General features: G+C 31.1%; 2 protein-coding genes across 3 annotated transcripts; one reads left to right on the plus strand and one right to left on the minus strand.

Annotated features, from left to right (window-relative positions):
- The first annotated feature begins 108 nt into the window (after positions 1 to 108).
- On the plus strand, positions 109 to 2742 carry LOC139493089 (ankyrin repeat and SOCS box protein 8-like). Its single transcript, XM_071281245.1, has one exon. The coding sequence runs from the start codon at positions 559 to 561 to the stop codon at positions 1561 to 1563; it is 1005 nt and encodes a 334-aa protein (XP_071137346.1). The 5' UTR covers positions 109 to 558; the 3' UTR covers positions 1564 to 2742.
- Positions 2743 to 3609: 867 nt separating this feature from the next.
- On the minus strand, positions 3610 to 26603 carry LOC139493090 (armadillo repeat-containing protein 2-like). Of its 2 annotated transcripts, XM_071281246.1 has the most exons (21): positions 26520 to 26603; positions 24011 to 24262; positions 23168 to 23240; positions 21460 to 21495; positions 18864 to 19038; positions 17642 to 17831; positions 17131 to 17210; positions 16519 to 16620; positions 15804 to 15979; positions 14872 to 14974; positions 14505 to 14677; positions 12762 to 12812; positions 12176 to 12321; positions 11786 to 11885; positions 10428 to 10568; positions 10052 to 10229; positions 9498 to 9620; positions 9021 to 9134; positions 8083 to 8215; positions 7073 to 7233; positions 3610 to 6546 (listed from the first exon to the last, which is right to left on the minus strand). In XM_071281246.1, exons 2-21 carry the CDS (start codon positions 24223 to 24225, stop codon positions 6380 to 6382), a joined length of 2637 nt encoding a protein of 878 aa, XP_071137347.1. In that variant the 5' UTR covers positions 24226 to 24262; positions 26520 to 26603; the 3' UTR covers positions 3610 to 6379. The 2 variants fall into 2 exon arrangements, with proteins under 2 accessions (XP_071137347.1, XP_071137348.1); XM_071281247.1 differs by lacking the exon at positions 21460 to 21495.

A 26603-nucleotide genomic window follows, 5' to 3' on the forward strand; every position in this document is an offset into this window, starting at 1 on the left:
TAGTTCATTTGAAAGACATGTAATATAACATGTCTTTTCATTGTTAATAAAGCATTAGCTTTGATCGTATCATTGTTTCGTTTATATGTGATTCCGTATTTTTAATTAAACGGGCACCTGCCGGAAGTTTACATTTGCTAAGTTACGCATGGACGTTCTAAAAGCTGACTTTCTCCCTTGACAGTTGAGGTTTTTTTTTTCTGATTTCACAAATTCAGTTCATTGTCATGGATAATTTGCTTATCATATGTATGAATTAATATTTCATATACTGTGCAAAATGTGGTACTATCTCAAATTATTAATTATGCATACATTTATTCCAAACAGAACACTGTTCAGCTGTTCAGAAATACCAGTACATAACTATAGTGGAGAAATAAAATATTAATTTGCCTCATTATGTTGAAGAAGAGTCAATACACAATGTACCTGATTCTTCCGGTCTTTGATTTATTGCCAGGGAGCACATACGGATTGGGGATGACTTAGGACACTCAGGCTGACAGCAAATTTGGAATAGAAAATATCTACTTTTTGTGACAAAATTGAGAAACAATGGATTATTTTGAAGATGACTTACACCGATGTATTATTCAGGGTGATGCTGAAACACTACGTGAATATTTGAAGAAAGGCTTGGATGTTAACCATGCTTTTAGAAGCAACGAAAGACCAGAAAGAGTTGGAAAAACAATGGTGGAAACTGCAATAGAAAATGATCAAATTAATATTGTGCAAGCTTTAGTACAAAATGGATGTAACACGAATCTAAAATATATAGTGGATGTTTTCAACTATACATACATTTTAAAACCATATAAAAAGAGAGAGCGACTAAAATTAACAATTATGTTCAAGTGCATTGTTAAAGAAGATGTCCCAATGGTTAAACTTCTTGTTCAAGGTGGATTTGATGTGAACATTGTTGATGACCGTGGATGGTCTCCATTGTTACATGCTGTTGATATGGATAACTATGAAATGGTGAAAGCGATTCTGATCAGTGATAAATGTGATGTTAATATAAAAGATACAGCTAATCTTAGGCCCCTTCACATGGCTGCCATGCATGCCAACAGTAAAATAGCTTCCCAGCTGGTACGTAGAGGTGCAAAGGTTGATGTTGTGCAAATCAGAGGCTGGACACCTCTTATTCTGACATGTCGTGCAAACTGTGTACAGACTACCCGCTTGCTACTGTTGAATGGAGCCAATCCAAATCATACTGGATTAAACGGTCATACCCCACTTTCTACAGCCCTCCAATTTAGCACTTGTAAAGAAATTCCAGAAATGCTGTTAGAAGCAGGTGCATCAGTGGACATAACTTTAATTAAAAGATGCCAAAGTGAAAAATTCCAAAATCTCATTCTCCACCCTGAGCTGATGGTACTGATTAAGTATTGTGCAGAATCTCCTCAAACTTTGAGAACTCTTTCTTGTCTTGTTATCAGGAATTCATTGATTCATTCATCACAAAACATTCATTTAATGAAAAAAGTGGAACAATTACCATTACCAAAACTCATAAAGGAGTATATCTTATTAGGACATTTGTAATTTGTGTAAATTGTTAATACACCTATCATGCCTATGTTTTGGATTATGATGGATCAAGAGTATAATGAAAAAAAGTCTTTTGATGATGACAAAAAAAGCAATTTTTCAACTGAACACAAGGACTCAATTAACCAATTGCAGTTTTGTACCTTTGTTTTCATTATGGCTTTTAAAAATCTAAATAAAAATAATTAATTTATTTAAACTATTTTTTTGTATCAACAATTAGTTAATAAAATACATGTCATGTTAACTGAAGAATATCAGTGTATATATAACTTATTTATTTTGGATTTTTGCCACATTACATAGAATTTAAAGGTTCACTAAACATTCACAATTACATTTTGTGCTGATAAATTTGAATTCATCATGTTCATAGTTAAAAAAAAAATTATTTCTTGCCCTCAAAGTAATTGCAATGTTTTTATCAAATCTACTGCAGCTTTTGATAAGTTATAAAGTATGTTTTATCTGATTTTATAATTATGTTGAGAGAAGGAGGTGAAAATGATGATGATACAACAGTATTAAATATCTCTTCAAAATATTGTAGTCTGTCATGAGTTTAAAAGATATAACCACAAATCACAGTGGTCTTCACACTTGTATGGTGATAAAAACATCTAAAATTCATGATTTCTTTTGTTCAGAAATTCACTGAGAATAAACAAAACTTTTAATTTCTGTTTTTTTTTACCACATTCTTATTCAATTGATCATTGCTTAACTATTATCTTATTGCTATTGGTTATCTTTCGATTATTTATCCAAAATACTTTTTCCCATGACCACACATACTTGAAACATGCTATAAATTGGGAATTGTGTATTGATTATGACATAAATTAATAAATAATTAATTATCTTAGTTATAAAACACTTCCACAGAGAATACTTATATAATTAAATCTGTGTCTTAATTAAAAAGATAAGCCTTCTTCAAACCTATATTGATTTTTGTATGTATTGCTAGATTGATGTGTCAGAAGTTTAGTATAACCAACACTGAAGAGTACTTCGTATCTTAATGTCTTATCATAAATATCAATTGATTACATAAAAAGTGGGTTTGTTTTCCACCATGTTCAGTATAAAACAACGATAATTTATTTATCAGGAAATTTTATAACATATTGTTTATCATGTTTATGTTTCAATATAAAACAATTTATACATGTTATTTGTAATGTTGTTTAAAGTGGTCTGTGTCCAAACCTAGCCAATCTTTATGATCTTAGTGGTCCATAAGTCTGTCCGTGTTCAGAGCCCCACCCCATCAGTCTATATGTTAACTTGTCTTGTGAATGACTACTAAAGCTATGATACTAATACTATGGAATGTGAGCTCCACTTGTTCCCAAATTATGTTTTATTTCCTTCATCAAGCTAGTGGCCATCCAGTTTGTAGCTTTACTGCAGGTTGTTTTTTCTTTATTGGATTGTTCTTTAAGACATATGGTCTAGGAAGATAAAGTGTGAACATAAAATGTGCTTGTAACAAGTCTGGCTGTCTGTACCACATGTTATTCTATTATGTGAATGTCTTAAGGGGAACTCAGGTTATTTTGGCGGGGTGTAAATTTTCGCTTATTTTCAGGGATAGAACAAAATCGACAAAATAAATTCTGCCAATTTAAAGTGTAGATGCAAAGGTATTGATAAAAGTTCTGAATCTGCCAAAATAATAACAGACAAAATATTTTGTATACTTTTTTCAATGAAAATCGCGAAATTTTACACCCGCTAAAATAACCCGCTATACAGTATGTCTGAATGTCTGCTGATAATTGTCAAAGGATCATAATCTGAGAAAAATGTAGGAACTGGGTGCTACACTAAATGGTGCACATTTTCAATGTATACACAACCATTGTTAAAGTTTGAAGGCTTTAGGAAGAAATCAAATAGGAGTTTATTTCAAAAATTAGACACATGTTTCATCATCCACAAGATTTACCCTTTGTGCAGCCAAGCCTATCATCAAGAACAATCAGGTAACATAAAGCACATATGACATAAAATCAAAATAAAACAACACACAAATATTTTCCAATTTTATTCTGCTTCTCCAAAGCAGTACATTATAGTTATACATTGTGGAATGTTAACTCTGTGAGCAACTAAATAAAAACAATCATAGCCAGTATACACTAAAACAGAACACTTCAATTTCAATATGTATATCACTCATACACATTCATGGGGAGAAACATGGAATTCTCAATATTAAATGCAGACAGTAGTTTTAAATTTACAGTATTTTTGTCACTTTTATTAACACATTTTTCGTCTGATCTTTTTGAAATCAGTTTAGAAACAAATGCCCAACTTGAGGTATCTAAATACTTTTGTGATTGAAATTTTTGATCATCAATGTCATGTTTTCAACTTGACAAATTAATTTAAAAAAAAAAGGTAACAAAAGATCTTTAAATACATGTGAAAATGAAACAATGTTTATAATGTTAAAATTATGTTCAAGTAGCATGTGCAAGTTTGAAAAAAAGATGAACTACATGTACTGAGTCCACTTGGCCACAATAACCCCTAAAAGCTGAACAACAAAACCTCTGAAGAATTCCACAAAAGTAAATTCAAATGGCAATTTGCATTTATGAGATAACTGTCTTAATATATTTCAATAGAAGTATAAAATTTAGATGAGGAACATGTTGAATATTGAAATCCCTTACAATCTCCTTTATAAGAATTCATCTGATAGATCTCTATCACTATACAACAAAGAGGTTTAATAATTAATGGCAGGTTTGTAAGAGATTTCACTATTTTCCTATTAAATCTGTCTATATTATATCTACATTCTAATTTATCAGTATGTTATAACCGTATAACATCAAATGGCACAGTTGACATAATATCTACAAATTAATTTGGTTTGACCAGTTAGTACAGTGACCACAACACATTGTCTGAAAGTTGAAACATATTTCTATTAACTTTGAAGGCCTTCACAGTTCTTAAGAAAAAAAAATTAAAATTTAGACTCTTATGCAGTCAATATATACACCAAAGAAATCCTCTCTTATATATAGCCAACCTTGATTTTGAAGATAGGGTGTACCGGTACTCCATAGTTTTTCCTGCTGACTTTACATACAAAGAGCTTTATATGACTATTACATACAATAGGCAATATGTGTAGTAGTCTTCTTGAAGCTACTTGATTTAATTTGATCAGCACCAAGGGAGTACATTTGATGACATTATAAAATTGGCCTGTATGAATAAAACAAATGATGGATGTATATATGATGTTGGACTGAAATTTAAGGGCAGTGAGAAGATTGTTGGGCATATTTCTATAGATACATCTTGGGGAATTTTTGACAAACTACAGGTTTTGAGTGATAACAAAATTAAGTCCAGACAATTATCATTTTTTTAAATTTTACGGATATAATTTTAGTCACATTTCTCCTGGCTAACATTTGTGTTTATAGTTACTAAATACTGAACAAAGTTAAGTGTTATGACACAAACTGGTTTAACATCTATGTACTACTATTAAAGGTGCATGTTCTTGGTTTTTTGTACTTCATAAAAATTTACAATGTATCTATACAAGGTTTATAAATAAAATTTCTATACATATATGTACATAATAGAATAAATAGTTTTATATGTGCTACATATATTATGTACAAATAACAAGATGATAAAAATACTGATTTATAAAAAAATAAACAACAACTTATCACTCAAACTACAACAAAGAAAAAACTTACAACTATTATAGGTTCTTTTACACTGCATCTTGGCAAAAAACATGAACTGCAATAACCGTAATAGGTTCATACACACTGCATCTTGGCAAATATAAGCATGCATCTACAGGAAAAATTATGTTAAGGTTTGTGGAATTTTTAAATTTCTGTAAATTCCTAAAATTCTTGGCTGTCATTTTGTTTTGGTTATGGGAACAATAAGTGAAAATGTTACCAGAAAATTTCACACAGCACCATAAACCTCTTTATGGTTAGGCAAGACTTTTACTAATGTCTAATTTAGTTTCACTTTTGAAATCGAAAATAAAAAAATTAGACGCAATCATTTCAATGAATTTACTATCAAGTCTATAATTACTTGTCTCATGAGTTCTTGCACTCTTTGATAGAGTGCTTGATGAGTTGACTAATGGAAATAACGAAATTTTTGTCATATATCTTGTATGTTTTCACATAGTTGTTACCTATAATGTCCCTACTGTCATCAAACAGTATTTCAGTACACAAATAAAGCACTTATATAATAACATTACCATTTCCTACAACTTTTGATACAATGTTATGTATGTTAATCATTCACAAGAAGATTTATCTGAATTAAATTATAACAATTGGTTGATAGAATGCAATCTTTTATAAAGATGCTATATCAGGTGAGGTTTTTATGACTACAAAATTAGTTAAATTACTTACAAAATTAAAAATCTACCAGCACTACATCCTTAATCATGTGAGAAGCTACCCTTGATGTAACTTCATCAATTATGAATATATACAGCAGTGCTTGGAAACTTTGACCTTCTACTGTAGATGTCTCATTTTCTTTCTCTACTCATAAAACAAACATATTTCTTGACCTGATTTTCAAATATGGTATTTGCAGCAAACATGAAAGACATTTTTCAAACAAGAAATATTTGAAAATAGAAAGTCCAACTAAATCCTGTTCTGAATGATGACACACAACTGACTTTAAGTCTTTACTTCTATGTAAACAGTGATATAAATAAAATGGACGGTTTCTTTAAAAGCTGAACACATTAACATGGTTTGAAACAGATTATTTATCATGATTCTGAGGGACTTTCGATTGGTTCTAAGTCTGAGGAGTAAGATTCCATTCTCTGTAGTAACTGTGTAGCGACAGGACAGAAGTCTTCAGACCAGGTATCGTGGAAAAAATGTTTCATCTCCTCATCTTCTTCATCCAAGTCCTCAAATGCACATTCTCTATCTGTAAATACAAAATAAATTCATAATACATATCATCTCAATTAAACAAATTAAATTTTCATGGTTCATGTCCCACTTTAGAAAAAAGAGATGAAGTTTTCTGATCTGTTGAAATACCAGGAACTAAACTGTTTGAATGGTTTTATACTAGTAAATATTGGGGCCCTATATAGCTTACTGTTCGGTGTGAGTCAAGGCTCCTTGTTGAACACCGTACTTTGACTTATAATGGTTTTTCTTTTACAATTTGTGACTTGGATGGAGTGTTGTCTCATTGGCACTCATACCCTTTCTTCTTATTTCTATGTATAAGACATTTAAAATATAAATTCTTGACTTTATAAGCTATATAATCTGACTGGTTTTTTTTACTATACATAAAATTGAGAATGGAAATGGGGAATGTGTCAAAGAGACAACAACCCGACCAAATAAAAAACAACAGCAGAGGGTCACCAACAGGTATCTGTATTCAAAGACAATGCAAGGTTTTTCCTTATATAACATCAAAAAGCATACTTATTTACCTAATAATTCTAACAAAACATCATTTAAGTCTTTAGATTCCTGTTCCCCAAAACATGAATTAGTACTGGTTATTTTAACGCTGTAATTCCACAAGATTTGACACACCATACTGGCTAACTCCCAGTCTGTTTTGGCAAAATCTCTTAATACTTCTATTAATCTGAAATTATAAAAGAGTCATTCATTTATACAGTACGTTAAAGTTAGGTAAATAAAGTATAGACACACTTTTCTTATATAATATCAAAGTCAAAATTAGAACTTTACCAATCCTAAATACTTTCTCATTTAATAGCTTCTGCAGAATCAATTTTTGACTTTTATCAGTGTCCGCATTTAAATTTGTTGAAGAACTAATATATGTCTAATGATGTCTTGATTTTTGTTTGTGTTCTGTTTCTGTCTCATTGATATATAAAATCCTATTCTGTCTTATTGATTTTTTCATCCCTGAAAACCTATCATGAGTCTAATATATTACATTACAGTAACTCAGCATTTTTTTAAATTCTGACAATGATCAATTTTCTCACCATTGACAAATATTTTTATTTATCAAAGTTGTACATATATTGATGCAAGTTTGTTGTGTTTGGTAAAGTATGCATGTTTATGCTATTTATAGATAGGTCTGTTTGATTGGATATATAAAGTATGCAGGTAGAATTTTATGCATGAGTGGTTTGATAGTAGTTAAAGTCATTCGAGTCATTGCAGTTCTAGAGGCTTTTTTCCAAATAAATAATTATAAAAAATATTTATTTACAGATTGATAGTCCAAGATGAGTCGCTAATATTGATGTGCTAGTCAGAGACGGACAATTTTCGCAATTCTCATTGATATAAAATGAATTACGTGTACTTATTACCTGAATAAAAATGCACTTGACTTTTGCAAGTGGCTACTCCCAAGTGAGAGTTTTGTATTATATTGATAAATGTTTTATGCTCCGTTGAATTAGAACATAACTTGAGTTCAATTACTCAACTCTTATATCATAACACTTACTTTGCAATGCCGCCATCTTTTTTTAATACTGATCTATTCTCATCGTCCACCATAAAGTTGATAAGAACACCACAGGCTATGTAAACCACTTCTCTGTTACCAGAATCTAACATTGTTATCATCATCTGATCAACTACAAGCAAACATCAATATAAAATAACCCAATTTTTATCAATATACTTCGTAGTTTGAGATTATTTCAATTATTGATACTTTGTGTATTTTTCCTTTGATCTTTATTGTGACAATTTTTCATATCACAATACTCTATATTTAACACAACTATTAATCATGCAGAGACAATTTAATTTCCTCAAATGTACTTGAGGTTGTTGTTTTAAACTCTTTATTTCTTATAGGATATTTTTACAAATAAATTATTGTTCCCATCCCATTTTGTGCCTCTTTTTTCTTGAGAAAAAGGTTTGTTTATGTGTTACATATTTGTTTTTTGTTTATTTATATACTGTAAATTCAGAAATTAATTACGTGCATTTATTATTGCGATTTTGTCATTGAAGACTTAAATGCGATTTTAATTATTACGATTTTGAGAAAAATCCTGTTTAATTCATATAAAACATTTCAAAATGCGAGTTTAAATTATTGCGTTTACAACTCTGTCGCATTTTTCGCAATATTAAAAACCTCACAATAATTTCTGAATTTACAGTTAATGAGGCTGTTAGTTTCTCGTTTGAATTGTTTTACATAGTCATATCAGGGCCTTTTATATCTGCCTATGCGGTATGGGCTTTGCTCATTGTTGAAGGTAATACAATGACCTATAGTTGTTAATGTCTGTGTCATTTTGGTCTCTTGTGGACAGTTGTCTCATTGGCAATCATACCAAATCTTCTTTTTTATATTGAACCACAAAGTGTTACCTGGATATGTTATTTCAGTGACATGGAAATCATAAAATTATTTTAATTTACCTTTATTTGCCACCAGATAGTCTCTGACACATTTTTGTCGAGTAAGATTTCCGAAAACTCTAGATGACTCAACCATAGCCTCCATATTATCAGCTAGTACCATTTTTAGTAAAACTAAAATTATCAATATCAGATATAGTAAACCATTGTTTATGATAATTAAATTCACAATCTATAGGATTTAAGTACAAATATCAAGACAAACAAATACTTCTATGAGTGATTTTCAACTATTTAATTTTGAGCGTCTGCCATAAATCAGGAGCGTGTGATTCAATGGTTGTTCTTTGATGCTGCATATTTTGCTTTGTACATTGTTTTATTGTGTGCATAATCAGGCCATTAGTTTTCTCCTTTGCACTGTTTTACATTTATCATTTTGGGTCTGTTTATAACTGACACTGCAGAATGGGTTTTGCTTCTTGTTGAAGGCCAAACAGTGATTTATAATTGTTAACTTCTATCAATCTTACTCACCCTCTATAATTCTCATTTGCTGATCTGTTATTGCACTAGTTTTTGTGTTGTAAAAAGATAAATTATTTATAGTTGCTACAGTATTAAGTGATAACTCTTCACTGGACTGTACATCTTTACATTCTGCAATGGAATAACAAATATTTATGTATTCTACAAAGCAGTTCACTAATGTGAGTTTTGTGTCTTATTGTTATTTTCAGAGTTTTTGACATTTTAGATTTTTCAGCTCTTTTTACCTTGTATATCATTGTAAAATTTCAATGGATTTCTACAATAAACTTTATATATGTGAAGTGAAAAAGTAATTGTTTTACTTTTTCCCACTTTTTCTGCAATAAACTATCCCAGGTATAGAGGAGTTGAGTGCTGACAAACATGTTAAACTCGCCCACATCTAGAGTGTGCCTGTCTCAGGTTATTCAGTGTTTGTGATTGGTCGTTATCCCCCATATTGGTTTTTTGTTTAGCGTTGTAGTACAAAGAAACCCTTTGTATAAATTGCTTAATAATTGGTACATTTTTTAATCTTATTAAAACTGATGAGTATTTACCTAATATATTAAGTAAAAGTTCAACAAATTGTTGATTTGATGCTAATACTGGTCCCACCATCTCATTGATGGACATATTGGCAACTACCCGTACAGTTTTAATGAGAACATCTTCACAGTCGTTGCCTTTACTGCTATCCTGTTTACTGGTCTCTTTCTCTTTTTCCCTAGATTTTATCTACAGAATATAAGTAAACAAGAAATGAAATTGGGAAAGTAAATAATTTTATAATTCTGCTTTTTTTTAAATTCTGATAATTTTTCAGAGGCAACTTTTGCTTTTTAAACCTCTTAATTTTAAAGGCAGTCATTAATGCTCTTTCACTTCCATATATACCAAAAAAGAATGTATGCTCTATGAACCAAACCTACAAACCTTGATATCTCGATCTAGATAATATTTCATTATAGCTAATAAAGCATCCATTGATTTGTTCTCCTGGAAAAGGCGAAGTCTGGCGTCGTCGTTCTTAGCTGTCATGTTACCCAATATAAAACACACTCTTACAACAACATCCTGAAAAACAAGTGTTCTACAAATGATATCGGATATGTTCCTTACGTCGTAACTACAATCCCCTTCCCTTTCATGAATATGACCTACCGAATTAGACTATTTACTGGATTTGTAATCACATAAGCAACACGACGGGTGCCACATGTGGAGCAGGATCTGCTTACCCTTCCGGAGCACCTGAGATCACCCCTAGTTTTTGGTGGGGTTCGTGTTGTTTATTCTTTAGTTTTCTATGTTGTGTCGTGTGTACTTTTGTTTTTCTGTTTGTCTTTTTCATTTTTAGCCATGGCGTTGTCAGTTTGTTTTAGATTTATGAGTTTGACTGTCCCTTTGGTATCTTTCGTCCCTCTTTTTCTAATGAAAATATAAATATAACATAATTCTATGATTGATTCTAATTAGATATGATATTTCTCCACTCAACACAATAAAATATTTTAAAATTAATTGTTCGTGGTTGTGAAATGTCTGTCTATGTGATATTATCTGTTTTAAAATGATTATTACATCATTTATGTAAGAACTTTATGGTAGTTAGCAAAATATTCAGAAATGTTTTGAGAGGTGTTATATTGAAATAGCCTTGACCATGCTTTCAAACTGCTAATGTAATGTCATGGTTACCACACAATGAACTCCATTTCCTTGGATAATCTTGTTTTCAGCAAAGAATACAAAACAAATTCCTATATCTTCTATGTAAAATTTTTCATTTAATTAAAGTCTTCTGCATTGGCTAGAGGTATAGGGGAAGGGTTGAGATCTCACAAACATGTCTAACCCCGCCGCATTTTTGCGCCTGTCCCAAGTCAGGAGCTTCTGGCCTTTGTTAGTCTTGTATTATTTTAACTTTTAGTTTCTTGTGTACAATATGGAGTTTAGTATGGCATTTATTATCACTGAACTAGTATATATTTGTTTAGTTTTGGCCAGTTGAAGGTAGCCTCCGGGTGCGGGAATTTCTCGCTACATTGAAGACCTGTTGGTGACCTTCTGCTGTTGTCTGCTCTATGGTCGGGTTGTTGTCTCTTTGGCACATTCCCCATTTCCATTCTCAATTTTATTATCCTATTTAATCTTTTACATTAACAATGATTTGACAGTTGTTGAGATTGACACTATAAATAAAAACATAAAATTTTGTGTTAATCTTTTTTTTAAATTTTGTTTTGTGTGTTCTGCTACTATGGCAACTGAAATGAAACAACCAAACTTACTGCTTTGTGTTGTTGTTTGTTGAGTAGATGGATGAAAGACTTGTACGCTGACGGCTGTGTAATAAGAGCCATACAGCAGTCTGTATGTAACGTCACTTTACTGAAATACAATAGAAATAAATCACAGTTGTATTATTCACCTTTAGTTCCAGTCACTCTGACGTATATGTTTTCAACAAATAAAGTTAAGTATATCAATATTCCAATCAAAAGTTAAGTGCAGATCACATGGTGTTCCAAAAGTTTGGTGTGATAGATATGATAACAATAGTTTTATACTTATGTCGAAGGATAAAACAAATTAAAACTAAATCATTTTCCCTTCCCCTGCAGTAGATGTTTATTGTACATGTATAATTCTTTCTAATAATCTAACTATAACAGACCTACCTAAATATACGTGATATATTTAACATGAGATCTCCATCAGCAGTGTATGTATCTATAACATAACATAAAGATTCCAGCCCTTTACTGTTTAGTAACCTTTCCCTACTAGAACTGGCATCAGCGAGGTTCCTCATTGCTGCAGTTAACTGAAAAATATATAAGTCTGTCTTCTAAACCCTTAATGTAAAATGGGTACTTTATAGAAATCAAGAATATTTGACCTGTCAGAAATCACCACACTGAAGAAGCTGGTCTGGGATTTCTCTAATGTTAAAATACTTTTGACATGTAAATTTCTTGTTTTGATGTGTGATTAAAGTTGCTTATTTAATTTTTAAAGGAAATTGCAGAGTCTGACAAATGTTTAACAGATTTACCAGGAATGTCATAACATACGATTTTACTTGTTAATGTTAACATTTCTGTTTTTTGTCTATGTGTAATAAATAATCTTTGTCCCTCATATTTTAGACACTGTTTTTCTTGCTTTTCTTATGGTTTTCTCTACCATAGCCTTCTGTCAAACAAAAGGTGATTTTTAAATTATTTTTATTGATTTTCAATTCTAATGACCTACAATACTTACCTGAACTAATATATGTCCTAACTGGTCATTGGGTTTGGAATTTTCTCTATTCTGAAAAACAAAATTTTAATTAGACAAAGTGAAAGGGTTCAATACAACATATAAGTAGATCAAGCCTTTGGAACATGTAAACTTAAACTGTGTACCACATGCACAGGCTTTTCTTTTTATTGACATACAATGTACTATCATGGGAAAAGTTAACATGGAGCTCAGAAGCCAAAGAATTGGGCAAGCTTGACCTTTAAATTTAAGTTGAAAAAAAATCCACAGTGGTTATACATGTAGTTAATTTTTCATATTGTCAGAGGTTTGGCCCCTGGTTTGAAAATGCTAAGTCTTTTTTCTGACTATAAATGGTTTAAGTATTTGAAATAATTTTTTTATCAATTTTTTTTTTCTTTTTTCTTTTTTCTTTTTCTCACTGTTTTACTTTAATATTACTCAGAATAAGTTAACTAATTCAGGAGCGAGACTTCTGATATGTTTTGTAACAATAAGCCCTGATTCTGTATATGTTCAATGTTTAGGCCTAAATTAATAAATTGTTTGCTTCCCCAATCCGGACCCTGCCAAGCCATGTGTGGGTAGGTAGGTAGGGAAATAATTTTTATTTTTTCCCAAAAGCTGGAACAATATCGGTCGATCTGGCAAGACTGAAAATTGAAAATGAATAAATGATATTTGACTTAGTTTTGACAATAAAATTTTATGAGCCAGACTGTTTTTACAGATTCGGTAGGGATTGGGGAAACAAACAATATTTTATTTTAGGCCTTATTCATCACTGTCCATATCAAAGTTAGCTAATGCATTTTTGTAACCATATGCAGATATTATTTAAGCTTTGTTTTGATTAATTCTTGGATAATTCTAATCAGGGCCTTATTAGTGTATATACTCACTATTTCATTGATATCCATCAATAAGTTAGCTAATGCCCTTCTTCTGACCTTTAGTCATTGTAATCAGGGGTCATATTACAGTATATATACTCACTGTTTTATCCCTATCAATCATTGTAATCAGGGGTCATATTACAGTATATATACTCACTGTTTTATCCCTATCAATCATTGTAATCAGGGGTTATATTACAGTATATATACTCACTGTTTTATCCCTATCAATCATTGTAATCAGGGGTTATATTACAGTATATATACTCACTGTTTTATCCCTATCAATCATTGTAATCAGGGGTCATATTACAGTATATATACTCACTGTTTTATCCCTATCAATCATTGTAATCAGGGGTTATATTACAGTATATATACTCACTGTTTTATCCCTATCAATCATTGTAATCAGGGGTCATATTACAGTATATATACTCACTGTTTTATCCCTATCAATCATTGTAATCAGGGGTCATATTACAGTATATATACTCACTGTTTAACCCTATCAATCATTGTAATCAGGGGTCATATTACAGTATATATACTCACTGTTTTATCCCTATCAATCATTGTAATCAGGGGTCATATTACAGTATATATACTCACTGTTTTATCCCTATCAATCATTGTAATCAGGGGTCATATTACAGTATATATACTCACTGTTTTATCCCTATCAATCATTGTAATCAGGGGTCATATTACAGTATATATACTCACTGTTTTATCCCTATCAATCATTGTAATCAGGGGTCATATTACAGTATATATACTCACTGTTTTATCCCTATCAATCATTGTAATCAGGGGTCATATTACAGTATATATATATACTCACTGTTTTATTAATGCCAATCAATAAGTTAGCTAATGCCTCTATGCAATCCTTTTTGACTAGTTCTTTGACTATTTTGGTATTTCCTGTCATGAACTTGATGGCCCCGACACAGTATATTAGAGCCTCAGAAGATGATACTGGGTCTGTATTCCTAACAGTCTCTAATAATAAATCTGAAAAACAAAGAGTAACAATTAGTTTTTTCTATATTTAAATTCTTCAATTAGTTATTCTATAATTATTTTGAAAGGCTTTAAGAGAAATACCATATTTCTGATTTCAGGGGCCAATAATGTCTCGGGCTCCTTTGCACAAATGATGTATTGAATGAAAATTTTAGCAAGAAATATTGAATAGGACAACTTACCTAAAATATCTCCTCTCAGAAACTGTGGGTCATTCTTTTCATTTCTACTGACTTTGAATACAAGTTTACATACACTGGTTAAATTATTTCCACTAACTTTAAACTGAAACAGAAAATTATTCGGACATAAATCATTTGAAACAGAACATCATTTGTATTTAGTTGTTAAAGTAAAATCAATCAAGAACATTATTGTACAAGACCAGATGTAATAGGATCTTTTTCAGGTCATAAATTAACTGGGTTTTTCCAAGTCAAACTTATATAAGTTTTAATTAAGGATTGATGTGATTCATACCGCAACCTTTTCTTTGGTTAGAATGACCTCTCTTCTGTTGGCTAGTGTGCTTGTGTGTAATTTTTCAACATATAACAGGCTATTATTTGAACTTGGAATTATTTTCAATTATAGAATTTGCATAATTTCTCGTACTTGAAATTTTTTTTAAATTTATTTGGTATTATAATGTTTGAGCGGTTTCTAACACTTTCCATATAATGTATTTTGTATAGATAGTGTTGTGCGCGGCACAGTACATTCTATTGAAAATGTACTACCTTTTTTGTAAAATAAAGTGTTGTGCGCAGCACAGAACATTAAAGTACAGAATAAACATGGAATTTTATATAAAATTTCAAGTAGAAGAAATTATGCAAATTCCATAATTAAAAATAATTCCAAGTTCAAATAATAGCCTGTTATATATAATCAAAATTTTTAAACATTAAACCAAAAGGCTGTATGGTGACCAATTGCTGTTAATTTCTGTGCAATTTGGTCTCTTGTGGGAAGTTGTCTCATTGCCTTTCATACCACATCTAGTTTTTTTTATTATATAAAAAATGATTTAAAATCTAATGCATAAAACCTGTATTAATTAAACTTTATATTATGTGTTGAAATCTTTCATATATATTTTTAATTGACCTACACTTAATATCAGTCTAGCAAGTCGAAGTAATACTTTAGGGTCATCCAAATCTAATATTTTGAAGATAGTTTTTAATATGACTGATCGTCTTTTACAATTCTTGCCAAGTAAGTTTTCTTTCAGCAGTATGGCATAAAGTTCATCTGTAAATTTGACCACATGGTCTGCCTCTTTCTCTGTAATAAAATATAAATCACAAAATATAGTGTATTGTTGATTTTTGTACCATGTATAGTGATTTTTCTTTTGTGTTAACCAGCAAAGACTAAAACATAGTTTTTACATATAAATTAACATATTAGCTGTGTCAGGTAGAAATAGACCTTATGTAAGTGTACGTTAATATGTACATCAATAAGAATCTTGATGGATTTTTGAACATTCTTATACTAATTACAATAAATTAGAAGATTAAGATTGGTCAGTTTTGTAGCATTGGATAAACAATTCAACTTGTAAACAGTCCCAACCTTTCCATTCATTTGCATGAGGTCGATTTCTATGCGACACAGCTTATAAATAGAGGAATTAATTCGTTAAAAAAAGAAGCAACATAATCTATCAATTTAGTTTTTAAATTGGTTTATAATAAAACTATCTATTGACACAAAATCTAGTAGAGTGTTTTTAAAGACAACCTAAACAAGTACACTAGGAAAATAATGTCTTTTTACCATATGACATCAGACCAAACAAAGTATGGTACAAGACTTACTTTTAGCTGAGACAGTCATTTTCTCCAGCAGAGGAGCTATGTGATCTGTATAAAATGAAGCTTCTTCAGGTGTTTCTTCAACTTCTCTTTTACCAGCACTACCTGTAATTAGATATACATTATTGTCTTACCTGTAAAAATATACATTGTCAAAACAAATTACCTGTGTAGTATCACACATCTTAGTAGAACATAACTATAGGTATTCACGTCTTCCTGTATTAAATTCATCATGTTCATAGATATTTGGTTTTTGTTTACCTACTGGTTCCCAGATATGATCTCTATGTTTCATCTTGTAGAAACATAACTTGGGAATGTTACCAGTATAGTAGCTCAAGGATAAATTGAGGAAGACCCGACATGAAAGGAGGGGTAGAACAGAATTTTAGTATACATAAGTCTATTAGTTTAGATGTTCAGGGCATATAAATGTTGAAAATATCTCACACAGACCTGTGTTTTGACCTTTGAATTGAATATGAGTGCATATCAACTTTCCACTCTAAGATAGATTTTTTTACATTGTAAAAGTGGCACAGATTTAGTTGTAAAGGGAGTTTCCATGGGTAATTGCATTGTCTATATTACAGAAGTGCCTAATTGACTTACCTGTTCTGCCAGTACTCCCAGCACTGGACGTTCTTTTACTTCCCCCACTCCCAACTCTACTCTCTTCTCTACTGCCAGCACTGAAAAAGACAGAAATCAAAATATTAAACACTGAGAAAAAATTGTTAATGGCAACTGCTGAAATTGTTAGAATTCTATTGTTTACACATTTAGTTTTGTTCAAAGTGTATCAGGTTAATATTTTTATGGTTTTCTCATATACCTTTCCCTTTCTAAAAGATATATATATGATAACAGAAGGACTGCAGTGTTGGATGCTTTCTGATGCTTTAAAATAACTTTTAACTGTTTTCTCCAGGTATATATATATGCTCATGACTCTAATCATGAAATGAATAATAAATATAATTAACCTTCTGGGAGGACTTCTGACAGCTGCAGAACTAGGTGCTCTGTGAGCCAAGTCTTTGTCATCTCCTTCTCCCCTCTCCTCTAGAGGTTTGGGTTGGGTTTCCTCCCTACCCTCTATTAAGATATAAATATAATTTACCTTCTTGGAGGACTTCTAACAGCTGCAGAGCTAGGTGCTCTGTGTGGCATTTCCTTGCCATCTCCCTCTCCCCTCTCTTCTAGAGGTAAAGGTTGTGTTTCATCGCGACCCTCTACTGGAGTTCTCTCCTTGGGACCACTATTTACTCTCTTTGTTGGTTCAGAATCTGGAGATTTTATTTGTTTTGATACTACAATTATAAAACAATTAAATAAACAGAGCTATACTGAGCCAGTCCCATGTATGTGGTTTTTAATTATATCTATGTGTGATTTATTATGGTCTTTTAAGGTGGTACCTAACACTACAGGGAGATAACTCTGTAAAATCAGCTAAAAGTTTAAATTACGTTGTATTGTTAAGGGAATATAAAGCTTCTCAATGATCAAAATTAGTGTTTGTCAATCTGCTATGTTACCAGTGTAAATTTTCTGATAAAATTATTGGTTCAAATATTTAGAAATTTTAATATAAAAGTCAAAGGGTCAAAATAAATACTTTGTCAAAATTTTATGGAAATTAAACGAGCCATATTAATTTCAGCCAAGGTGTTGGAAGTAGGTGTTTATGTCAGATCTTTACTTTTGAAAAGACAGGACTATCTTTGAGTAATAAGGTTTTATTAAGTTTTGACTTACAATCAGTGAAACAGCGATTTTTTTGGTTTGGACTTTTTTGTATTCAACTGTTTTGGATTTATTGTAAGTGTTTAGTGATGTTTTCCCTGTTTTTAACTGATTGTAAGTGTGTAGTGATGTTTTGACTGTTTTTAACTGATTGTAAGTGTGTAGTGATGTTTTGACTGTTTTTAACTAATTGTAAGTGTGAAGTGATGTTTTCAACCTTAATTCTCTGGAAGAATATGTTAGTTTTATTTTTCAATTTTTATGAGTGGGTTAATATTTTCATCTATTTCAGACTTATTTTAAGTGTGTAGTGATGTTTTGACTGTTCTAGACTTACGGTCAGTGAGTGATGAGGTTTTGACTGTTCTAGACTTACGGTCATTGGGTGATAAAGTTTTGACTGTTCTAGACTTATGGTCATTGAGTGATGAGGTTTTGATTGTTCTAGACTTACGGTCATTGAGTGATGAAGTATGACTGGTTTAAATGACTCCTCCATACTGTTTCTAGAGTATAGACGACTGTTCCTGGTATATTTTCTCTGTGTTTTGTTAGGGTCTGTAGGAGGTTTGTTTGGGAGGTAAGGGACTACTTACGGTCAGTGAGTGATGAGGTTTTGACTGTTTTAGATGACTCCTCCACACTGTTTCCAGAGTAAAGTCGACTGTTCCTTGTATATTTTCTCTGTGTTTTATTAGGGTCTGTAGGAGGCTTTGGAGGTAAGGGACTAGATGTACTCTCTGAACTGTCCAAGTCTAGAATCTGTGGGGTCTGAAGATAAGAACATTTTATTATCATCCATACATCAATAGACTAAAGTTTCAATGGCTGGGTTGCAAAACTGATTAGAAATTTTAATACTGATTTTTAAAAAGTTGTAATAAAACAAATACTAGATAATGATGCAATCAGTACTTTCTTGCATGAATGATACAGCAAATCAAATCAAATGAGTAATAGGGCCACACATATATTATATTTTGAAAACAAATGAAACTTCACAGGCTTTCTAACCAGATGCTCCGCAGGGCGCAGCTTTATATGACCGCAGAGGTCGAACCCAGAACGGTTGGGGCAGGTATGGACACAACATTCAAGCTGGATACAGGTCTGAATTTGGATTGTGATTAAATAGTTGATACAGCATAGGTTTTTGACACAGAATGAATGGGTCTAATGAACTTAAAAATATTTTTTTGCTTTTGAGCAATTCACTATGCTGTTGAATATTAATCCTCTCAAAAAAAAATGTTTGAAGAAAATTTCTGAAATCTGAAATGAGAAAAATTGAACCCCCCCCCCCCCATTTTTTTTCACCTCCCCCTTTCCCTTATTCCAAAAATGATCTCATTTTAAATACTAATGGAGTTTGCAACAATAACTACTCATTTAAATACATCATAAAATATTAAAATATAAAATGTCATACAGTCATGGTTAAAATTAATATTAATTAATAATAACTGCTAAAAAAATAAATGGGGAATGTGTCCAAAGGGACACAGACGACGCCCCTGCAAACATATAAAGTTATAAAGGGACATAACTTTAGAACTGTAAAAGTGAAGCTGCCAAAAATTGAACCAAAACTGAGTTTAGAGGTAATAAGCATTATATACACATTTCATTAAATTTAGTTAAGACAAACTTAAGTTAAGAGAACAAAAACTATAAAAATTATTCAATTTTTCACTTGTAAAGGGGCATAACCCTAGAGTTGTAATCAAAGTGCTTGTAATCACTGAATGGTAAAGATTGCTTTAATTTATCAGTTGGTAGTAAAGTGAATATTGCATTGTATATTGTATATAGCATTGACTTAAGTCTATTCAACTACTATTCTGGACAAAGAAAGATAACTCCAATTTTCAAAGAAGATTAGTTTTAGGTGATTCAACAACCATTCTGGACACAGAAAGATAACTCAAATTTATTGTCTTGAAACTACAAAAATGCTTGTTTTTGGCCCCTTTTTTGCCCTGTTTTCCTAGACTGTTTGCCCGACAACCCTTAAAATATATCCCAACCATCTACTTATGGTATTACACATTGTGGTACAATTTCAGAACAATGGAAATACTTATACACAACTTATTGTCCTGACACTAGATAAATGCTTGTTTTGGGCCCCTAATTCCTAAACCTTAGGGACCATAACCCCCAAAATCAATCCCAAGCTTCTTTTTGTGGTTATAAACATTGTGTTAAAATTTTTATTGATTTCTATTAACTTATACTAAAGTTTTCCTGACACTAGATATATGCTTGTTTTGGGCCCCTTATTCCTAAACCTTAGGGACCATAACCCCCAAAATCAATCCCAAGCTTCCTTTTGTGGTTATAAACATTGAGTTAAAATTTTATTGATTTCTATCAACTTATACTTAAGTTCTCCTGACACTAGATAAATGCTTGTTTTGGGCCCCTTTGGCCCCTAATTCCTAAACCTTAGGGACCATAACCCCCAAAAACAATCCCAAGCTTCCTTTTGTGTTTATAAACATTGTGTTTAAATTTTATTGATTTCTCTTCACTTATACTAAAGTTATTATCCAGAAACCATCCGTCTTCAGGAGACGCTGACGACGATGATGCTGCCGCTGCCGACGACATGATACCAATATACGACAGCAAAAATTTTTGCGGTCGTATAAAAACCTTACATATTACACAAATATAATTTTTATTCATGTAAAATGAAGATTTACAGATTTTTTCATCTGGTTCTAAAATAAGTACAAAATTACTTCATGTATTGTTTTTTAATAATTCTGGTAAATATTTCAGAATGTCATAAAACAACTTGGTTGAGTGAATCAGGTGGTAATGTATTTGGCAGTTAATGGTTGATGGGAAATATGAAAATAGATTGAATATGTACGATGTAAGCGTATGTATTGATATCAATAAAGTTATCTAGAAATTGTTATGTAGGTAGATTTTACCCCACCAATTCACCATAGCTGATAATATGGTACTCCCAAACAAAAGTCCTTCGGGAAATCAAAAATAATTTCATATATAACAATTATATTTGAATGCTTTAAAACTAATGCAATCAATAGATAATCTTCTGGGTTTTTTTTTCCACTGTAGAGCAAAAAAAAACCCACCATAACAAACATAATGGATTGGCAGAATGTTAATCCACCTGAGCCACATAGATTAACATAAAGAACAGTGAATGCTTACTTCTTCAGGAAAAGACGTAGATATAAGACCAGGCTTCTGAAAATGTAAGATGTCATGTGAAGGATGTGATCAAGATAAAGTCAACTGATTCATTCCTGTTATTCATTTACATAGAATTTAAAACTTTAAGGTAGCACAATACAAAGATTTTTCATACCCAATCAGACATCTTTAAACTGATGTAATTCCACTCATCCTACTTTAATGTTTTATAAATGAGGTACCAAAAGAAAAAAGAATGATTAATCTTTCAAATTGTGATAATTTCATTATGACATAATCATTACATAATTAATTGTTATGTAATTAGTTGCTATATTGTGATGTCCATTTTTGAATGAATTTAGCTTCTTTGTTATTCATAGCATCCCAAAATATTTTATAGATTCTTGCACAACACAGTTTGACCTCCAAAACGGTGTCTCAGATTTTTCCTATTGTATTTCATTCTCTCATAAATCTTCAATAAGTTTGCAACATCAATTCATAAGAGATCACTAAATTCAATTGGGTATAAAATTTGTTCTATTGATGTTTTTTGAAATCTGAGACACAGTTTTGGAGGTCAAGCTGTGTTGTACAAGAATCTATAAAATATTTTGGAATGCTATGAATAACAAAGAAGCTAAATTCATTCAAGTATGGACATCACAATATAGCAACTAATTACATAACAATTAATTCTTTTGGTACCTCATTTATAAAATATAAAGAAGGATGAAATGAATTACATCAGTTTAAAGTTATCTGATCGGGAGTGAAAACATCTTTGTATTGTGCTACCTTAAGTCTATGTTCAAATTTAATTTTATTCACTTTTTTCTTACAAAGTATACTGCTAACTCTCTCTCTTCTTGTTATTAATAATTCAAATCAGAATAACAACTTCCAGTTATAAAATAAATGTGAAACTTTTGATGATAATCAGGAATTCATCATTATAGGAAAAGAGTATATATATTCACATGCTTGTTATTATCAGTATGAAGAAACAAATATAGATAGCAAAGTTTTATGAAAGATTTTTTATATTTTCAAATAACATTATTGCTAGAAACACAATCAGTTATTGAGTTGGTACATGTTCAATTCTATACAACTAGGATAAATTTTTATGTGGTGTGATCTGTTTCCTATGACGTCATCATTTTAATTTTAAATTTTACACATTCTCTTTCTGAACTACTTTTGATTGGATGAGCATAAAATGTTAACATGATTAAATCCTGTCCACACAATTTTCTAACTTTTTATACTTGTAGTTCCTAGCGATATTTTAGAAATCAGACAAACTATAGTTAGTCTAAGGGGTAACATGACCAAATCAAAGATTACTATAATTTTATATAACAGAACGTGTGTATGCAGGTGCAAGTACATGTAAAATGTTACGTCCTGATATAACTCTTAAAATATCCATAAAACCAGCAATACAAATTATATATGTATATTTCATTGAACTAAATTGTAATTTCTATGGTCATTACTGTGTGTAGCTATAGCTATATTTTTTTTTTATATATGTATGTTTCAGAAATTATTTATGAAAAAACTGCTTTTTTACCTATTTTTAACACAACAACTCCATACAATACATCCACAAGTTGTGTTTACATTGTACATGTACATTTTATAAGAAAGCATGCATGAAAAGCTCACAAGAAAATGTGCATTAGTATATATATGTAACATTTCAACATTAACTCACATGGTCCAATGGTATTAACCTGGCCCCTGAAACAGGTCTGGATTCTGGTCCATCAAAATGTTTGGATGAAAGGCTAAAACAAAATAATATTTGTTTCATGACTCATTCAATCTCACAAAATATATTTTCCAGAAAACGTTGAAATTTTTACAAAAAACATAAATATATTTCCTATTCACAAACAGAAACAATTCACCCTCTATAACTCTGGAGTTCAACCTGGGTTGTAGGTTCCTAATGTTATATCTGAATATTTTTGTGCTTTTGTTGACTGTTGTTGGGTCCTTTTGATCATTTTATACTTTTGTTGAGTTGTTGTCTTTCCATGACTTTTCATTGCCTCCTTGATATCATCCCCTTATCTTTACCATTACATAGCTATAGCTGATTTATGAAAAGGAGGTAAAATATAAATAACATACACATACTTGCAAAACTCCATTGCTATATGGAAATTCCAAAACAACATAAACAAATAGAAGGAGGATTTGTTCATTGTTATAGAGAAATGAGGAAATACTATACACAAAGTAGGGAATAAGCCCATTATCATTCATATATCATGTACATGTAGGAAAATTTAAATCCACATTGTAGGGGACACAACTCCATTCTCATAGAAATTTTTTAACATTCAACATTAAAGTTTAACCAGTAATACTAATTGCACTGATATTTGAATTTATTATTACTTTTTCAATAGACCCATCTAATAACATGAATAAGATCTATAGATTACAGGAATGCTTGATCTTATAACAAGTAATTAATAGTAAACTTTGTATTAAAGAGAAAAGTTTCTATACATGATCATTTGAAGATCAAGATGAGACATTAAATCACCTGAATGCACTGGGCGGTCTAGAATCTGGATTTCTACATGTTGTCGTGGGAAACAGACTTCGACGTTCATCTCTTGGAGTAAATGGCCTCTTTGTTGGAAGTGACCGTGGGTTTTTTATACTTCTTTTAGCATCACTTATTATTTCTGATGGTGTTGGTACATTTTTAGGAGGAATATAAAATGGTCTCTCTGGTTTGTTCTTCTTCTGATCCATTGCTGTTGGAGTTTGTGATTCAAGTCATTATTTCGTCCTGAAACATAAACACCTTATATTGAATCAAATTATTAACGCTCTTAGTTGTTCATCTCGACTGACTGTGTCCACTTTGGATTTATCTTAAGAACATTTCTTTTTGATCATTTTGGCAAGTAAAAGATTCACTCTTAGCCTAGATCTTTTGTTAACTGAGAAATCTATTGCCAATCCCTGACAATTAACCTCACTTGCAACTCACCCGACATTTTTTTTTTACCAACTTATGGAAAAGGGTAAAAAACAGGTAATCTTACTATCATAGGTCTGACATCTTGCCCAACTTATGATAAGGGTTAAAATCTCACTGAATATAGGTCTGCCAAGTAGTTTCGTAATTTTGCAAATAAATTAGAATTTAGCTATTCTCCAATTAATGTGTAAATCACATAATTATTATGTACATTTGTATCTACAATGATATTTTAAGAATTGAAACATCATTTAATTTCAATAATTAATCATATATATTAAATTTTTTATATTTTACACATTTTCATAAATGGGGCGAGTTGGCAGGAGTCATTAAATGAGGATACTGTAGTACAGTGTAATGCCCCTTATCATCAGGCGTGAAATGATAATTTTCGGCAACCTTTAGCGGAAAATTGGTTAAAATATTACCTTGATTCATCTGATGCTCAAATAATTCATGTTACATGTACCACTATTTTTGGAAAAAAATTAACGTAATTCATCAAAATCAGTTCATTCTAAATCATTTTAAAGAAAGTGTACATTTTATTGTCATGCACCAAAAATTACTGTTAACGTCATTTATCAAGAATTTTTACCAGTATTCATCATCAGTGTTCTAGCCAGGATTTGAATAGGGAATGGTGCTAGTCAGAAAAAGGGCAATTTTACACGTTAATTAATGTCACTGAAAAAAAGTAATTATTTAAGCCTCATTATTAATTAGCACATAACTTTTATTATGCATTCTGGTAAATTCAAGTTTCAGTTAAAATGGAGTTTATATTTCAATACTTCTGGCACATTTTCATATGGTTGACTTCTTTAATATATGGTCATGATGCTGAGACCCTTTTAGGAAGCTGTTTCCTTCATATTATATTGTTGCAGTTACAATACCAGCCTCATTAAGTATGCAAACAAACATTGCGATTTTTTTTATACTTCATTGCACTTAATCATGTTGATAGAGTAGTTAATGGAAGAAAAGATGTAAAATATAATTTACAAAATATTTATTTTTAAAGTGTATTCAAGTGAAAATAATTTAAATTCATATTCTAATAAAATATGCATTAATTAATTTCATATTTAATCCTTTAAATAAAAAAAACATAAATTTAAGGAATATATAGTGAACAGGGGATAAATAAGGAGAAAGGACTCGTTTTGTTGATATACACAAATTACAAAAATGAATTATGTATAACCTGAGTAAAGCTAAGGTAATTGGTGTCGAAGCATTGGTGTAATTCACAATGTGTTTGACACCAAAGCTGTCAGGAGAAGCCACACACTTAATGGGTTACTTAATTTGACAGTTTGCATAGGTAGCGAAGAATACATGAATTACGAATTTACTGGTATGTTGAAGGCAGACATTGCCAATTGCTGTGCCATGTTCAAACTTTTTAGCTAGTACACTGTCACTGATCATGAAGGTACCCCCATTTATACCATGATTACGGCCCAGTAAATTTAACTGGATCTAAAACTTTTTCAGAACATATTTTGGTTACCAGTGTAGGGCTTGTTGGTTAACAAGAGTGGGTCGAGTTATCTTGCTTCCTGTCAAGTCAGAGTGTGGAGCCTTCATGCAGAGATTTAAATTGTCTATTCATGAAATAATATTTCACCACAGTTGCCTGAAAATAATTAACCAAGGAAAAGTCTAAAGAAAACTATATTACTATTCTTCTTTAGTTACAGAAACCCATCAACATTTTGAAGATTACATTCTGGCATTAGTATTAAATGAGAGAGCAATGAAGGCAAGAGAAACTCAAGAAAAGAAGTAAAGTATCTAAATGTGTACAATATATTACTTTACCTCAAAATAAGTAAATAAAAGACCCTTGTAAAAGTATGAGATTGGTCCCAACCTGATGAAACAAGTACCTGTGACAGGCTGTGTCTGTGTCAAGAAAAAGAAATTTTTTAAAAAAGATTTGTGCTATTGTTATGGTACAGTTCATTTCTTCGGATTTTGACGTGTAGTTACAATCGTCTTTTTAAAGATATGTTGCTTTTATAAAAGACCTATATGACTTTAAAATTACCTAAGATAATTTCAAAAGGCGAATCCAAGGAATGTTTGGGTTCACAACCATCACGCATGCGCAATGCTCTACCGGAAACAAAAA

Source organism: Mytilus edulis, chromosome 10 (assembly GCF_963676685.1).
Source record: "Mytilus edulis chromosome 10, xbMytEdul2.2, whole genome shotgun sequence".
NCBI classification, from domain to species: Eukaryota; Metazoa; Mollusca; class Bivalvia; order Mytilida; family Mytilidae; genus Mytilus; species Mytilus edulis.

Bases quoted from the DNA above. Each gene is read 5' to 3' on its own strand.
- LOC139493090 (XM_071281246.1), bottom strand. From the start codon at position 24,225: ATGGATCAGAAGAAGAACAAACCAGAGAGACCATTTTATATTCCTCCT. The intron at 17,832-18,863 runs GTAAGTAGTCCC...TTATAATTGTAG, and splicing joins AACCTCATCACTCACTGACC to TATCAAAACAAATAAAATCT. The intron at 17,211-17,641 runs GTAAATTATATT...TGTCTTTTTCAG, and splicing joins GTTAGAAGTCCTCCAAGAAG to TGCTGGCAGTAGAGAAGAGA.
- LOC139493089 (XM_071281245.1), top strand. From the start codon at position 559: ATGGATTATTTTGAAGATGACTTACACCGATGTATTATTCAGGGTGAT.